This window comes from Hemitrygon akajei, chromosome 22 (genome assembly GCF_048418815.1).
Source record: "Hemitrygon akajei chromosome 22, sHemAka1.3, whole genome shotgun sequence".
Classification (NCBI taxonomy): Eukaryota; Metazoa; Chordata; class Chondrichthyes; order Myliobatiformes; family Dasyatidae; genus Hemitrygon; species Hemitrygon akajei.
This window is the reverse complement of record NC_133145.1, coordinates 15,329,580-15,344,127: the sequence shown is the minus strand read 5'-3', so window position 1 is coordinate 15,344,127 and position 14,548 is coordinate 15,329,580. Positions and strand designations below refer to the sequence as shown.

General features: G+C 45.4%; 1 protein-coding gene across 5 annotated transcripts in view; it reads left to right on the top strand.

Annotated features, from left to right (window-relative positions):
* LOC140714992 (caskin-2-like) overlaps positions 1-14,548 on the top strand; it is a 287,748-nt gene that overhangs the window by 214,707 nt on the left and 58,493 nt on the right. For all 5 annotated transcript variants that reach the window (XM_073026734.1, XM_073026735.1, XM_073026736.1 and 2 more), the window contains 2 exons: positions 1,671-1,801; positions 13,664-13,772. In XM_073026734.1, the coding sequence (XP_072882835.1) occupies positions 1,671-1,801; positions 13,664-13,772 (240 nt within the window). The remainder of the gene's footprint in view (positions 1-1,670; positions 1,802-13,663; positions 13,773-14,548) is intronic.

Genomic DNA, 14,548 nt, shown 5'->3' with positions numbered 1-14,548 from the left:
CTACTTTATCTTATTGACATTGAAGAAGAAGTTATTTGCCTGGCGCTAAGCCTCGAGCTCCTCTCGCACCCCTAACTACATCGATGGCAAGCAGTTTCACACTCCTGGGAGTGTTCATTTTACCCAAACTCTCATTGACCCAGAACTCATTCCACACAATCGGGAAAGTTCATCAGTGCCTCTTCTTTTGGAAAAGAGCTGGACTACGTACTTACAACCTTCCAAAAATCTGCAGTAGAGAGCATCCGAGCATTCTGCATCATTGCACAGTATGGAAATTGCGCTGTGGCGGGCAGGAAGGTTCTACAATAGAAACATAGAAAATGGGCCGAACATGTACTTATTTTAGAAATTACCCATTCCTCTCTATTTTTCTAAGCTCCATGCACCTAAACTGGAGTCTCTTAAAAGACCCTATCATACCCTCTTCCACCACCATCATAATGGCTAGTCAAAACTGTCCAACTCAGCTCCGGCACCAGCCTACCTGCCATACATACAGAAAGCTGCCAGAAAGAAGCCAGCAAAATCATGAAGGATCCTACCCACCCTGTATAGACTGTGTGTCCCACTCCCATCAGGGAGTAGTATCCCTGATGAGATATGTAGTATCCATGCTGGACTCAAAACAGTTACTTTCCCCAAGACAGTAAAGCTGATCAACACCCATTAACCCATCAACGCACCCCACCACTTCTTTACTATTTCATGTTTCGGAGTCACCTTATGTACAGGCACTGCTATGTCTAACCTCACTTTATATGTGTAGAATTAGTCTATGTAAACTATCTTATATATTTCTATTTATTGTGCATTTTTATTATTATGTTCTTTATAGTGTGTTGTTTTGTATGTTGCATCTGATCCAGAATAACAATTATTTCATTCTCTTTTATACTTAAGTACTGAAATAGCATTAAACAATCTTGAATGATCACTGGCAGGTGTTATGAAATTTGTGATTTTGTGGCAGTAGATAAGTTACAATAAATGAATAGTGTAAAAGGAAAGTGAGATGGTGTTCATGGACTGTTTAGAAATCTGATGATGGAGGGGAAGAAGTGTGGGCTTTCAGACTTCCTTGTCTCGCGTGGTGAGGGTCCTCAGTGATGGTTGCCATTGCTTGAAGATATCCTTGATTGTGGGGAGGGTTATGCCCTTGATGGAAGCTGGTTGAGTCTACAGCACTCAGCCTCAGAAATGAGAGTGTGAATGTGAGCCTCGCCAAACGTGATGTGAGGGAGAGGAAATGTTTGAGGTGTGTGCTGTGGCAAATCTTTGAGCAAGAGGTTCTGAGCTGGTGAAGGTGATTGGAGTGGAGGGCTGAAGTGTGGGATGAGGCTGAAAAGAGCCAGGAAGGGGTCTTGTTGAATAGAAAAGATCTGCACTTCATGGTGGATACCTCACCCTGCAGATGGTGAGGTCACATTGACACGACCATGTAAATCAAGCAGATTGTTTTCTACATCTGGCATCTGCAAATACCATCTAGAGTTTTCTGGTCCTCTAGGTTTGACAATGAAGTCTTGGCTTCAGGAGTAACAGTTGGTATTGAAGTTCAGCCATATTGATTTTGGGTCTAGCATGAATGGACGGTGTCTCTGGGAATGGATGTTATTCATCTCTCAATGGCTCTGACATGATTGTCTCTCCATTGCCTTATCCCTCAGGTTGCCCAGCTGCTTTTGAACAGTAACATGTGTGTTGCCTTGCTGGAGGGTCAGTCCAAAGACAGTGCTGATGCCAACTTCACCACTCCTCTGCATCTGGCTGCAAAGAATGGACACAAGGACATTATCAAGTACGGCTTCTTATCTTATCGCGAAACCCCTGTTTAATCCAATCCAGGATGCACTTAGTCTCGGGTAAAAAGCACAGTGAATGTCACACTCAGGCTAAGATGTCTCAGCAGACCAGCTCAAGGGGAGAGTGGCACCGGTTGAGAAACTGGAGTTGCCTGTGAGTTACCTATGTGTTTCTGGCTGCACAGTCCCTCCATTAACAGAAAGGGAGGTGTTAACGGGCTATGCAGCCACTTGTGCCTGTTCTGCCACGTGATCATGGCTGGGCTTTCATCTCAACTGTGTTACTAAGAGACTCCTGGAGGCTTCTAGTTCTTTGTACAAGCCACTGATTGAGAATCAGTGGCCTAGAAATTGCTCTTAATTTTTCAAAGGCAGTAAGCGTACCAGAAAAGGATGTTTCAGCAGGTTTCTTATTGATCACAATTTTAAAAATGATAACTCAAGAACAGCATTATCACTTTATCCACCAGGGCGGACTGTGTTGGTTGAAGTATGTTCTTTTCATTCAGTACTTTGAAAGATCTTGCAGCTACTCAATCTCATAGAGTCATAAAGTCAATGGAAAGTACAGTACAGAAACAGGCCCTTCAGTCCATCTAGTCAATGCCAAGACATTGCCTACTCCCATCGACCTGCACCAGGACCATACACCTCCATATCTCTACCATCTATGTACTTACACCAGTGTCTTGTGAATGTTGAAATTAAGCTCTCATGCACCACTTGTGCTGGCAGTTCGTTGCACACTCTCATGACCCTCTGAGTGAAGAAGTTTCATCTCATGTTCTCCTTAAACTTTTCACCTTTCACCTTTAACCTATGCCCTCTGGTTATAGTCCCATACAAGCTCAATGGAAAAATCCGATCTATACCCCTCAGTTTTGTGTACCTCTATAAAGTCTCCTCTCGATCTTCTACGTCCCAACCTATTCAATATTTCCTTATAACTCAGGGAAACGTCCTTGTAAATTTTCTCTGCACACTTTCAACTTTATTTACATCTTTCCTGTAGTTAAGTGACCAAAACTACACACAATACTCCAAATTTGGCCACACTAACAACTTAAACATCTCCAACATAACATCCCAAAAACTGTACTCTGTACTTTGATAATGAAGGCTAACTTGCCAAAAGCTTTCTTTATGCCCAAATCCACCTTTGACACCACTTTCAATGGATTATGGACCTGTATTCCCAGATCTCTCTGTTCTACTGCACTCTTCAATGCCCAACCGTTCACTGTGTGAGACCTACCCTGGCTGGTCCTACAGAAGTGCAACACCTGGCACTTGTCTGCATTAAACTTCATTTGCCATTTTTCAGCCACTTGTTCCAGCCGGTCCAGATCCCGCTGCAAGCTCTAATGGTCTTCCTCACTGTCCATTAGTAGTAATGGGAGACAAGGAAATGGTGGACGAACTGAATAAGTATTTTGCTTCATTCTTCACTGGAAGATACTCGCAGTATGGTGGAAGTTCCAGGTGTCAGGGTTATAAAGTGTGTGAAGTTACCATAACTTGAGAAAAGTTTCCTAGGAAACTGAAAGGTCTAAAGGTAGATAAGTCACCTGGACCAGATGGTCTACACCCCAGGGCTTTGAAAGAGGTGGCTGAAGAGATTGTAGAGGCAATAGTAATGATCTTCAAGAATCACCAGCATTCTGGAATTGTTCTGGAAGAATGGAAAATTGCAAATGTCACTCCACTCTTTAAGAAGGGAGAGAGGCAGAAGAAAGGATATTATAGGCCTGTTAGTCTGACCTCAGTTGTTGGAGTTGATTGTTAAGGATGTGCTTTTGGAGTACTTGGAGGCACATGATAAAATGGGCTGTAGGAAGCATTTTCCTCAAGGGAAAATCTTGCCTGACAAATCTGCTGGAATTCTTTGGAGAAATAACAAGCAGGATAGACAGCAGAATAGATATTGTGTACTTGGATTTTCAGCAGGCCTTTGACAAGATGCCACACATGAGGCTGCTTAACAAGCTAAGAGCCCATGGTATTACAGGAGAGATTCTAGCATGGATAAACGAGTGACTGATTGGCAGGAGGCAAAGAGTGGGAATAAAGAGAGCCTTTTCTGATTGGCTGCCAGTGACTAGTGGTGTTCTACAGGGATCTGTGCTAGGACTGATTCTTTTTACGTTATATGTTAATAATTTAGACAATGGAGTCGATGGCTTTGTTGCAAAGTTTGTAGACGATATGAAGATAGGTGGAGGAGCAGTATTTTTGAGGAAGTAGAGAGGCTACAGAAGGACTTAGACAGATTAGGAGAAGGGGCAAATACATGGCAGATGGAATACAGTGTTGGGAAGTGTATGGTCATGCACTTTGGTAGAAGAAGAAATGAAAGGACTAATTATTTTTTAAATGGAGAGAATATACAAAAACTGAAGTGCAGAGGGAGTTGGGAGTCCGTGTGTAGGATTCCCTAGAGGTTAATTTGCAGACTTAGTCTATGGTAAGGATGGCAAATATTGTGTTAGCATTAATTTCAAAAGGACTTGAATATAAAAGCAAGGATGTAATGTTGAGACTTTATAAAGCACTGGTGAGGCATCACTTGGAATATTGGGAGCAGGTTTGGGCCTCTCATCTTAGAAAGGATGTGCTGAAACTGGACAGGGTTCAAATGAGGTTCACAAAAATTATTCCTGGTTTGAACGGTATGTCATAAGAAGAGCGTTTGATGGCTCTGGGCCTGTATTCACTGGAATTTAGAAGAATGAGGGGTGACCTTATTGAAACCCATCGAATGGTGAAAGGCCTTGATAGAGGGGATGTGGAGAGGATGTTTCCTATGGTGGGGTAGTCTAAGACCAGAGGGCACAGCCTCAGAATAGAGGGCTGTCCTTTTAGAATGGAGATGAGGAATTTCTTTAGCTAGAGAGTGGTGAATCTGTGGAATTCCTTGCCACAGGCAGCTGTGGAGGTCAAGTCTATATGTATACTTAAGGCAGAGGTTGATAGATTTTTGATTGGTCAGGGCGTGAAGGTTTACGGGGAGAAGGCAGGAGATTGAGACTGAGAGGAAAAATGGATCAGCCATGATGAAATGGTGAAGCAGATCTGATGGGGCAAATGGCCTAATGCTGCTCTTATATCTCATGGTCTTATTACACCCCCATTCTTGGTGTTGTTGCAAATTTGTGGATCCAGTTAACCACATTATCATCCTCATCTTATATACAGACGACAAACAGCAAAGAACCCAGCACCGTTCCTTGTGGCACTCCGCTAGTTTCAGGCCTCCAGTCAGAGAGACAAACATCTGCTACCACTTTCTGGCTTCTCCCACGACCCAATGTCAATTGAAATGAACGCACCTTCCAGCAACATGTGACAGAGAGCTCCTAGCCAGTCGGAGAGATCTGTATGAGGTGGTGGAGAACGGTAGTTGCAATAGGTCGTCATAAAGATCCTCCAGGCTTGAACCAGTGACTCCTGGGGGAGTGTTGTCTGGGGGCTATGTCTCTGCATGAACTACTGGGACATAATGGTGACATTGAATGCCTGCCCCTTGCAAGAACTTGTGTTGACAGTAAATCCCCATGCAACTTGTGCAGACTGGAGAAAAACTAGATGAAGTCTTCTCACCCTGAGTATGAATGGTGATATCCAGCAGCCCTGGCAGTGACTGTGGCTAGTCCTCTGCCTTGTGTGAGGTTGCTTTGAGGGTGGTTAAAGATCTGTTTAAGCTGGTTTGGTGGAGCCTGGCCTGTCATAGATTTTTCAGTACAAGGAAGCCCAGCTGTGAGCTTGGAAATGACCAAACTCTTGAATTCACTGATGATGAGCTTTCCTGTGCTTCCTTCCAAGCGGAGCCCGTGGCTGCCTGCATTGGCTGTGAACGTCTAAGAGAAACACTTGTGCCCTTTGGAAGGCAGCCTGGCGCAGGAAGGTTGGTGCTGTTGCAAGGCAGGAGTGAGCAGCACAGGGAGCAAGCAGAGTGTGGTGGAGCACAAAGCGTTCCTTGAAGATGCGCTGGAACTGAGTGGTGGGAGGAGGTGTGGTCAAGATAGTCTGTGGGGGTCAGTGGGTTTGTGATAGGTGTCAGTGGATCTGTCTCCTGAGATGGGCAGGGGCAGAGGAAGTAGCCTCAGTGCAGTCATCTGACTCTGGAAATCTGAAATTAAAAAAAAAAGAAACGCTGCAGGTCAAAGAAACACTGATCTGAAACCTTATCTCCTCAGATGCTGCTTGACCAGCGAGTATTTTTGTTATTTTTATATAAGCACAGGTTGTATGTTGGCCCCAATAAGTAGCATGAGTTCATGGGGAAGAGGTTTGTATGAACCGGTTGCCAATAACTAAAACGATAAGATGTTTTTCAGACCACAGAGTTTGAATATTACACCAGATCCAAACTTCATCTGGGGAGTCTTACACCAGAATCAGATATTAAGTGGTAACAGAAATCCTATCAGAAAGTCAAAGGCCAGATTTCCAGTTGCACAATCCAGAAGTGGCCACGGCCATAGTCCACTCTGTGTCATGTTTATTTTCAACTGCATAACATGGATCTATCACTGATGAAGGGACTTCTGGGCAGGTATCTGTCGGAAGTGAGTATTGAACCTTCGACTTCCTAACTGAGAGGTGGAAATGAAATCATTGAGTCCAAAAGCTCAATCCAGTTAAGTTAGTAACCACTGTATTTTAAAAATGTATTATTCTCACAGCAAGATTTAAAAACTGCCTGTATTTAATAATTTGATCTTAGCTCAGCACAGTTCCAAGCAAGGTTTGTCTGCAAGTTCCAAGGTCAGACCACTGAAAGCAGATGGGGTAGTCTGCTCAGATAAGGTGCATTTTAAAGGTTCTGCTACACTGTATATAATCATGAGAGGCACAGGCAGAATGAGTGTACAGTCTTTTTCCCGGTGTAGAGTCTGAAATTGGGTTTAAGTGAGAGGGGACACAAGGGAGTCATCTCTTCTCACAGAGGGTGGTGGTGTATGGAATGAACTGCCAGAGGAAGCTAAGGCAGCTTCAGAAACAACATTTAAAAGACTTTTGAGCAGCTACATGGATAGGAGAGATTTAGAGGAATATGGACTGGAAAATGTTAGGAGGACATCTTGGTTAGTATGGCTGAGTCGGGCCAATGGGCCTGTTCTTGTGCTGGATTACTGTATGGCTGATTGCTCTGTACTCCCAGTGCAGGCACAGTTCCTGCTACACTAATCCATCAAATACTAGATGTAGAACAATGATCTTGTGCACCTGTTTGCATGTAACTAATCAGGCTGTGTCAACCTTATTTTCTGCTGTCAAAACACCAGCTAGTCCATTCAGTACACTCATGATGCCATTGATTTATGGTCAGTGTGTCAGAACAGAGCTCTGAATCCCTTGGATGAAATCCACAGTTACACTTGATCCCTTGACTGGACATTAGCTTTTCCCTCACGGGGGTGGGGGAGTTGGATGCAGAAGGTGCAGGGCCTGCCCTCGCTGTCAACATCTGCTATTGTCCATTTTATGTGAGTGTTTGAGCAGCAGCCACTGATCTTTCCCCAGCAGTCAGACAGGACAGTTCTAGTTTCCCAGACAACCCATTAAATTATAAGTAGATTTACTGTCAGCCCTTTCTAATTCTAGTCAGCCTCGTTTCATGCATCCTGTGGCTTTCGAAAAGCCTGGTCTCTTGCCAGGTATTGGGGATCGTTTCTTCTAGATTCATCGAATCATTCAGCACAGACACCGGCTGTTCAGCCCAACATGCTCATGCTAGACCATCAGATCTCCATCTACATTAATGCCACTTACTACAGTCCTCTGGTTCCTTGGTATTTCATTCAATTCAGATTTATTTACCACACATACATGGAAACGTCATTTGAAATGCGGCGTTTGTGTTAACCACCAACCCACGTAAGGATGTGCTGGGGACAGCCCACAAGTGTTGCCACACATTCTGGGGCCAACATAGCAGGCCCACAATGCTCAGCTGAACAATACAGAAGAGAACAAGCAACAAACCAGGCCTCTTTCCTTACTCCCATCCACCCACAGTCATTGACAGCCCTCCAGCCCCAGGACAGAGCTGCAGGTTTCGGTCTATAGCCTTCAATCTTCAGTGTTGACTGCGTTCTAGCCGATGACGGGAACTCCAGACTTGCTAACTTACCAGCCCTTGTGCCTTGTGCTGCCACCACTGACCTGGAACAGCCCAACATTCATAGGTGTCCTTTGATACACGTCTACATTGCTGTTTGAGTGAGGAGCAGAGGCGTAGACTCCAGATGTTCGTTACCTGACAACATTGCGGCCTTCGACCATGGAAGGAGCAGAAGCCGAGATTCGGGGTGCCCTTCATCGCCAGTCACCATGACTGACTGAGCACAGACTGGAAGCCTAGACTCCGGGTGTCCTTTGTCACATGTCCTTATCGCTGGCCTCCAAGCACAGAGTGGATGCCTAGATTCCGGATGTCCTTGTTCTCCATGTTGCTAGCCTTTGAGTGCAGAGTAGGGGCTTAGATGCCAACCTGACCTCAAACTCCCACCTGCCGATCCTTACCCACAAACCCTAACCTGAGCCCTACCTCCCCGTGTCCCCAAAACCATCCCTACAAACTTAAAAAAACAACTGTCTGAGCCACAAGCTCAACAGAGGTCCTCCTATAGATTGTATATTCCTTTGAAAGTTAAACTTCTCCAGAAGCTTCTCCTCTCACTGCTTTAGATTGAATTTTCTTTATCATTTTTATACCCGACTGACCAAACCATTAACATCCTGTTCAAAGCTCTTGCATTCTACATCTTACTCATTGTCAACTACATAACCAGTACTTGCTGCCATCTGCAGATCTCTTTATCACACCTTCTATATTTAGGTCTGTAATTACAACCAAAACCAAAGGTACTGAGCCCATCAAACCCTATTGTAAACAGTCCTGGTTATAAAAGCACCAGTCAATCTTTCCCTTTTGCTTCCTGTCGCTTTTCCACTCCCCTTGGATCCAATGGGTTATAATCTCATTGAGAAATGCTCTTGCCTGAGGCAGTGGTGTATTGCCTTAGGCTATATCCACACTAGACCGGATAATTTTGAAAACGCCGGTTTCGCGTAAAAATGATTGGCGTCCACACTATGTGTTTTTGAAAATATCTCTATCCACACTGAAATGGAGATTTTGGCGAATCTCCTCCTCCTGCGCAGGATACACCTGCCGAAAACAAGCGACATGTTTGGTGTCGAATCTCGCCTTAAAAGTGCGTGTTTGTGTAGTTACAGACTAGAAAAACTTAAAACGACGGACAGCTGTTGGCTGTCGCGCAGGAGAACTTAGAACTAAAAAAACCAAATATTGGAGCGTACTGTGGCAACCGACGGAGTTCACAGACCGATTGACCCGGCTGACGATGAACATTGAAAAACTGACTAACTCTGTTGCATTAATAAAGCACCTTGTTAAATGTATAAAACATGTCTGCATCAGTGTTATCTTGTATTTCCGTACATTGTTACATTAGGCTGTTACACATCTATTGTCAGAGAAGTACTTGCATAAATAGGTAAACCACCATACGAGCAAGGACAGAAAACAAGGCAAAGTGAGTACAGTATACTTATTTATTCAGTAAGTTATGGGTCAAAGTATTTGGTGAGTACATTTCTAATTCTTCTGGCTTCAGTCTCTTTGCTGTCTGTTCTGAAATTGTTAGGTTGCGTTCAAGAAAACAATGAAATAGCACGCAGCCGTCTGACAGCGTTTTCAGATTTCTCCGGTTACCTCGTCCACACTGATCTGCCCGAGCAGCGTTTTCAAAAATAACCCACCCTGGAAAGTGTTTCTGAAAAGCTCCGTTTTCAGGGGCCGAAAATGCCGTTTTAGTGTGGGCGGAGGGTAAAAACGAAGAGAAAAAGCTTCGGTTATGGATTTATCCAGCGTGGTGTGGATGTAGCCTTAGAATAGGGTGTTAAGCTGAGGTCCCAGGTGCATGTAAAAAGTTATATAGTTGTATATACAGAAAAGCAGTGGTATTTATCTCTATGTTCTCCAACCAGACTTGAAAACAACTTTAAATTTCAAAGTTTAAAGTACATTTATTATCAAAGTATGTATACATTATACAGCCTTGAGATTTGACTCCTTACAGGCAGCCACAAAACAAAGAAACCCAAAAGATTCCATTAAAAAAAGACCGTGAAACACCAATTGTGCAGAGAGGGAAAAAACAAATTGTGCAAACAACAAAAGTAAGCAAATGACATTCAGAATGAAAGTGAATCCACAGGCACAAGGCGTGGAGCAGCCGGAGCAGGCCACAGGCTCAGCCTCAGTTAAGTGCAGAGCCGAGTAAACGTTGTGGAGCAAAGAACGGAACCGGCTGGATCCTCGCCCCTGGTCCTGACACTTTGCCTTTTCAGTCTATCAGGCCCAGTGTGTAAATCGTCCAATCATTGGGTCATCCTTCACACCAGGGCCTGAGCCCTATCGTATTGATACACTCTGGTTCCGGACCCTGTCGCCACATTTTGGCCCAAACCTGGCCTTTCCAAATTAGTCTGGTGTTTAGGTCGATCATGGGATGTATTGTTTATCTCCAGTGGTGTTTGTGAAACTGTGGAACGTGACCGATACACACAATACTTTCTCCAGAACGGTGGGGTGACAGATTACAGGTTATATTTAGATGCCAGTTTGATTGGAATGCCCTGACGACTGGGAGTTGAATTGATTAGTGTCAGGGTCTGGATCTAGTGCCATGGAATTCACTTCATGGAATACTTGATTTGCTTTTATCAATTCATCTGGAAATAATTTTATGGGGATCTTGTGGTTGCACCCATTTATGACACTCTTTGCCTCCAGATTTATTTAATGACTTGAATTTAAAGTTTCCAGCTTCAGTGGAAGGATTTAAACCTGCTTCAAGATTGATAGTCCAGCTACTGTCGCTTCCTCAATGGGTTAGTAGTGTAGTGGCTGATGGTATTGAAGAATACATAGCTTTCACAAGCAGAGACTTCTTAAAAGATTTCACAGTGAAGCAGTATTTGAATTGTGGTCACTGGGTAGGAAATGCAGTGGCCATTTTTTTACACAGCAAGGTCCCGCACCTCAAGGTGAGAGGATCAGGTTATATGCCAACTGGTGGACCAGTGTTAGTCAGCATATCCCTTGGGCTTCCAGGATGTTTTTGTGTTCTGGAAGGGCAGACACCAGCCATCTGGAAATGTGGGAATACGGCCTCAGGGAGGTGAAGGCAGGGTGTGGTAGGGCGTGGTGAGAGGGGTGGGGGTGGGATGGCTTCCTTCTGTCACATCCATCTGATGGCCTGACTGGCATCTGTGGTGCATCCATGGGACCCTCGCTCAGGTCTGGCCAGACGTTTCAGTGCTTAGATACCCAGAGCTGTCCTGTTCAAAAGTTAACGTAATCATTTCCCGGATGGCTGGAAATGGGAATCGCAGTACTGTATTTCCAGTACCCTCTCCACACGGATCAGAGCCCGGAGGAGGCCGATAGGTAAATCATTGCAAAGTATGAACCACCCTCGAGGTGTGTAACCATCTGTCTCAGTGGGCTTTTAAAGCCTGCCAAGTGAACTCTTGTTTTCATCATCTTCAGACCAGCTTTAACGGGACTTGTAACATTAGTCATTACACTGTAATGAGATGAGACACTCATGACTTTACTGAGGTGTTCTTTTAACCGAGAGCGCTAATTAACTTGCACTATTCACAGTCACCAGATGTCATATCACCAAAAGATCTGTTGTGGGATCTCACTGGAGCAAAGCAACCCCTGGTGTATAAACAGGAATCTCTGTGTTTTAGGCTCCAAGCTCCAAATTGTATATCGCACCCCCTCTACCGTCAGGATTGTAGTGAACATTTCATTTATTATGTGTCAAATTCTGAAGGGATCGGCAGGGTCGATGCTGAGTGAGGAATCTAGATTTTGGAGGCTTTGTTTTTGAAGAAGAGGTTAACCCTAAACCCCCCTCCCCCCCCCAACCTTTCAGGTGGAGATGAGAAGACACTTTCTTTCCGGGGGATGTGTAATCCATTTCAGTTCTCTAGGTTTAAAAGGTACATTTACTGTCAGAGAAATATATACAATATACATCCTGAAATTCTTTATCTTCGCAAACATCCACAAAAACAGAGGAGTGCCCCACAGAATGAATGACAGTTAAATGTTAGTGCCCCAGCTCCCCCTCGACGCGTAAGCAGCAGCAAAGCAACAATCCCTCCTCCCCCACCAGCAACGGCACCTTCCACCGAGCACCCAAGCGTTTATCAATAAAGACACAGTACCCCAAAGACTATTTGTTCACCTGGCAATTCGACATACCACAGGGTCTATCTATCCCTAACAAGGGAAAAACAGGTGTCCCTATTTCACAGCGAGGAGGGGAGACATAACAAACAACTTGCTGATTTATGGTGTTAAAAATTTATTGCGTCACTTCTTCCGAGCTCTGTGCCCAAAGAACTCAGGTCTCTGGGCTCACAACCAGCAGCCAGCTGGCTGCTTTTGATCCTCTATCTCCCACGACACACCAGTTTCCTGTGGCAGCACCAACCTCAAGTCTGTCCACCTCCAGAGCCACCCAGAACCCAGAAGCCGTGCTAGTCTTCTCGGCCGCATCTTCAGCATATCGAATAGCGACCAGTCGTGAGACCACAAGAGCGAGTCCTATTTCTGCAATGAACTGAAGTCAGCATGTTACTCCAGGTCAGGGACTTTAAAAGAACCCTGAAAGGGAAAAATGGAGATATTAAAGATAGAAATAGAGCTGTTTCCGAAGATGTAAGCAAAGGAGTCGCCGTTAGGTGGCATCGTCCTCCTAAGCTCTGCCCTGTGTCAGTGAGGGTATTCAAACCTATCAGTCTGCAGAAGCTGAGGAGTATTGGGAGGGAGCAGAAAAGAGGAGTGATCTTATTTAATGATAGGACAGGCTTGAGGGGTGAATGGCCTAGTCATAGAGTCAAAGAAATGGGCAAGATGGCCCAACTCATCCCTGCCTGTCTCTGCCTGAGCGTGTGTGAGTGGGTGGGTGGGAGGGTTTTAGGCCTGCCTGGTAGAGTGGGTGGGATGATTGGAGGTCTGTCTGTGTGTGAGTGGGTGGGGTGATTGGAGGCCTATCTGTGTGTGAGTGGGTAGGAGGGAGAGTTGGAGGCCTGTCTGTGTGTGTGAGTGGGTGGGAGGGAGGATTGGAGGCCTGTCTGTGGGTGTGTGTGAGTGGGTGGGACGGAGGGTTGGAGGCCTGGCTGTGTGAGTGGGTGGGGGGGGGGACCTGTCTGTATGGATGTGTGGATGGGAAGCCTGTCTGTCTGGGGGTGTGGATGGGAGGCTTGTCTGTATGGGGTGTGGGTGGAAGGCCTGTCTGTATGGAGATGCATGGGATCCCCCTTGTGCATGCTTTTAATGAGGGAACCATTTCATTCTCTTTTTCACCCCTGAGATACTACCTCAGTGTGCAGAACTGTTGCACCTGCTCTTTCGAGAGGACATATCCTTGCCTGCTTTCACTGTACACTTACTTTGTCCTGCTTCACTGTGACACCCCTTTACCCTACCTTGAACGGGGCCCTGTTTGCTTGTGGGGGCCCGTTACCCCTCCCTCACTGTGTTCCCAATCGCTGTGTCTTGTGGGCTTCCAAGCCATCTTCTATCTCTGACATATCCTGCATTCTGGGAAGTGAAACCCTGCCCTCTCCTAATGTTTTCCCATTGCAGACTTTCCATCTTCAGCCCTGTATCCATCTTGCCCCCTCTGCACGTCCTGTCCACAGTGTGCCCTTGCACACTCCTCCACCCCATTGCTGCACTCCCCTCCTGGGTTATTCCCTGACAACCCAGTTCATCTTTGCTACTCTTTTCTGAATTCCAGATTGTTAATCAAGGCCGGCATTGACACCAATAGAGTGGCAAAGACGGGGACAGCGCTGCACGAAGCTGCTTTGTGTGGCAAGACTGAAGTGGTGCGATTGCTACTTGACGTAAGTGTGCATGCGGTTAAGTCAGGTAAAGCACAGGATGGGCCCGGCTCAACCGTGCTCAGTCTGACCTGGATTCTTAACCTTTTACTCAGGAATGGGCATGGTCTCATACTGAAGTTTACTAAAAAAAAATACTTACAAAACTTGAGCAGATTTTTATGCCTCTTAGCTGAACTTCCCACATATTCCCAGACTGATGACAATCCAATATCACTTCAGACTCCTGGTGTAAAGGGAGTCAGTAATATGCAAAACTCAACAAGCCAGGCACAAGAGATTCAGCAGATGCTGGAAATCTGGAGCAACACACACAAAATGCTGGAGAAACTCAGCAGGTCAGGCAGCATCCACGGAGGGAAATAAACAGTTAACTTTACGAGCCGAGCCCCTTCAGCAGGACTCTAGCATTTTGTGCATGTTGCTGCAGAGAGTGAGGCTAAGTGTGTGTTTTGGGTTGTTGATTGTTCGATTGACCTGCTGGTTAACTCTTGTTTCTCTCTCTATGACTCACTATTCCTGGTGTTCTCTGTCCATTTGCCGGATGTACAATATTTTGTCTCTGCATTAGGCCGAATGGTCTGTACAGTGCCAGCAGCTGGAATGTAATTTTCCAGCAATGTCCTCTCCTGGCCCTCATGGGTGGGTGCCTCTCTGCCTGCAGTTTGGTTATTCTCCCTGCAATGCCACCAACTCCACCCAGATTCCACCACTCACCTGCACCCTTGGGGCAATCTAAGGTGGCCACCAATTACTCATGTGACTTTGGGATGAGGGAA